The sequence below is a fragment of the Sphaeroforma arctica genome, assembly GCF_001186125.1.
Source record: "Sphaeroforma arctica JP610 unplaced genomic scaffold supercont1.6173, whole genome shotgun sequence".
NCBI classification, from domain to species: domain Eukaryota; class Ichthyosporea; order Ichthyophonida; genus Sphaeroforma; species Sphaeroforma arctica.
This window is the reverse complement of record NW_014034385.1, coordinates 1-1,728: the sequence shown is the minus strand read 5'-3', so window position 1 is coordinate 1,728 and position 1,728 is coordinate 1. Positions and strand designations below refer to the sequence as shown.

General features: G+C 48.8%; 1 protein-coding gene across 1 annotated transcript; it reads left to right on the top strand.

Annotated features, from left to right (window-relative positions):
• Positions 1-120: 120 nt before the first annotated feature.
• On the top strand, positions 121-1,697 carry SARC_15477 (hypothetical protein; the record flags this gene model as incomplete). The annotated part of the gene is made up of 3 exons (XM_014290401.1): positions 121-428; positions 902-1,147; positions 1,589-1,697. The coding sequence occupies 3 exons, from the start codon at positions 121-123 to the stop codon at positions 1,695-1,697; spliced, it is 663 nt and encodes a 220-aa protein (XP_014145876.1).
• Positions 1,698-1,728: the final 31 nt, after the last annotated feature.

The window sequence follows — 1,728 nt, the reverse complement described above, 5'->3', positions numbered from 1 at the left end:
ATATATATATGTAATTACTTATATTTGTGTACATATTTTTGTGTTTGTGTATAGTTGCTTGTTTACTACAAAAATATCTGAATGTCATTTTTCTGCTAACCAGTGAGTACTATTCACAGCATGGGACCCAATACGAATACCAAAAAAGAATCAGTGGCTAAAAAGGAATTCCTGCCCAAAAACGAAACAATGCCGAAGAAACAGACCGTGTCCAAAAAACACGGGCCGTCCAATGAAGACGCAACGGCCAAACAGGAAACAACGTCCAAAAAACCGACCACGCCCCAAAAAGACGCGTGTGTCCGATTTAAATTGTCGTACGCTGAACTGCTGCGCTTAGCCGATCAAATGGCGGCTGGGAAGGTGGTGCGAGCGCCTAAGGCTGTGACTGAGAAGAGTGGCGCAGGGACCGGTGCACCCAAAACCAAGTGTGTGTCTACGTGGGTGGCAATGGGGATGAGTTGTGTATGGGTAGTTGCTGGGTGGTAGTCTGGGTTGAGTTCTGTGTATGTGATGTGGTTGTGTGTGTGTTAGGGGTTGTGTTGCGGGTGTGTTGTGTTGAGTGTTGTGTGTGTGTTGTGTGTGGCTGTGTGTGTGTGCACGTGGAATGGGTGTGTGTGTGTATGTGGTGAGTGCTTCGCCGTTGCACTTGGCATGCGGTGTAGGATATTCTCTACGCGTTTGTACAACCTTCCAAATTGTTCTAATCCAAATATGGAAAGAGGTTCTAATCCAAATATGGCAAAGTGTGTTGACGCTAGTCGTAGACAGGAGAACACCGTAGCCAGTGGGTGAGTGCGAGTGCAGGGTCTCTCATTGCCACACAAAGGCTTAGCAGTTCGGAACTATGACTTATCAGTTTGTCCTTTGCACTGCGCGTCTACGGATTTGGTCATTGCAGAAGTGTTGTGGGGCGAGGGCAAACCAAAGCCCAGAACACCGCGCATGAACCATCCGTCAGAGGTCCAAGCGGTCTTAAAGTGACGTCACGGGGACAGGGCGACAGGGGTACAGGTGCAACCAAGCCCAGCGACAGGGACCGCGGGAGAGATACAGATACAGACAGGGCCACACACAGCACACATGGGCAGACACGCAGTGCACGCATCACCGGGCGAGGGAGCCGTTCAAGAGATGCGCACCACAGGTAGGCATTAATGGTGTTAGGATTTTAGGGTGTTAAGGTTTTAGGGGTTTGGGAGACATATCGGATGGTCGTGGGTGCGCGCGTATGCCTACTGTGGCAGTGGGGAGTGTGGTGGTGCGGGGGGCTTGGCATGTGCGTAGGTGTGTGTGCCGGTATCTCCTCCCACGAGCCATTGTAGGTGTAAGTTGATGTCTGTTGTTTCATTTGTGCGTTCGATAGTACAAATATTGTACTATAGTTCTACTTGTACATTCCCTAAGTATACGCACACTTGCATACATATCTCGTATCAACCCTGGCACACACGAAGCACCGCAATCGCAACCATTTTCTACAGCAAAGACACTCATAGACAAAACCTTGTACAAATGTCCTACACGTACAATCGATTGTCCGATTGTCGTATACGTACAAACGTATTCATTCGAACATTAATCTCAGTACTGAGAAATCAAGCAAGCAGGCAACTAATAGAACAGCCTTCAGCGGAGGCTTCACGCGCATCCGCAACGACGAGCCAATTAAAACAACGAACTCATCCAAGAGGTAGGCACCACCAGTAGGTGGACACACACACACAT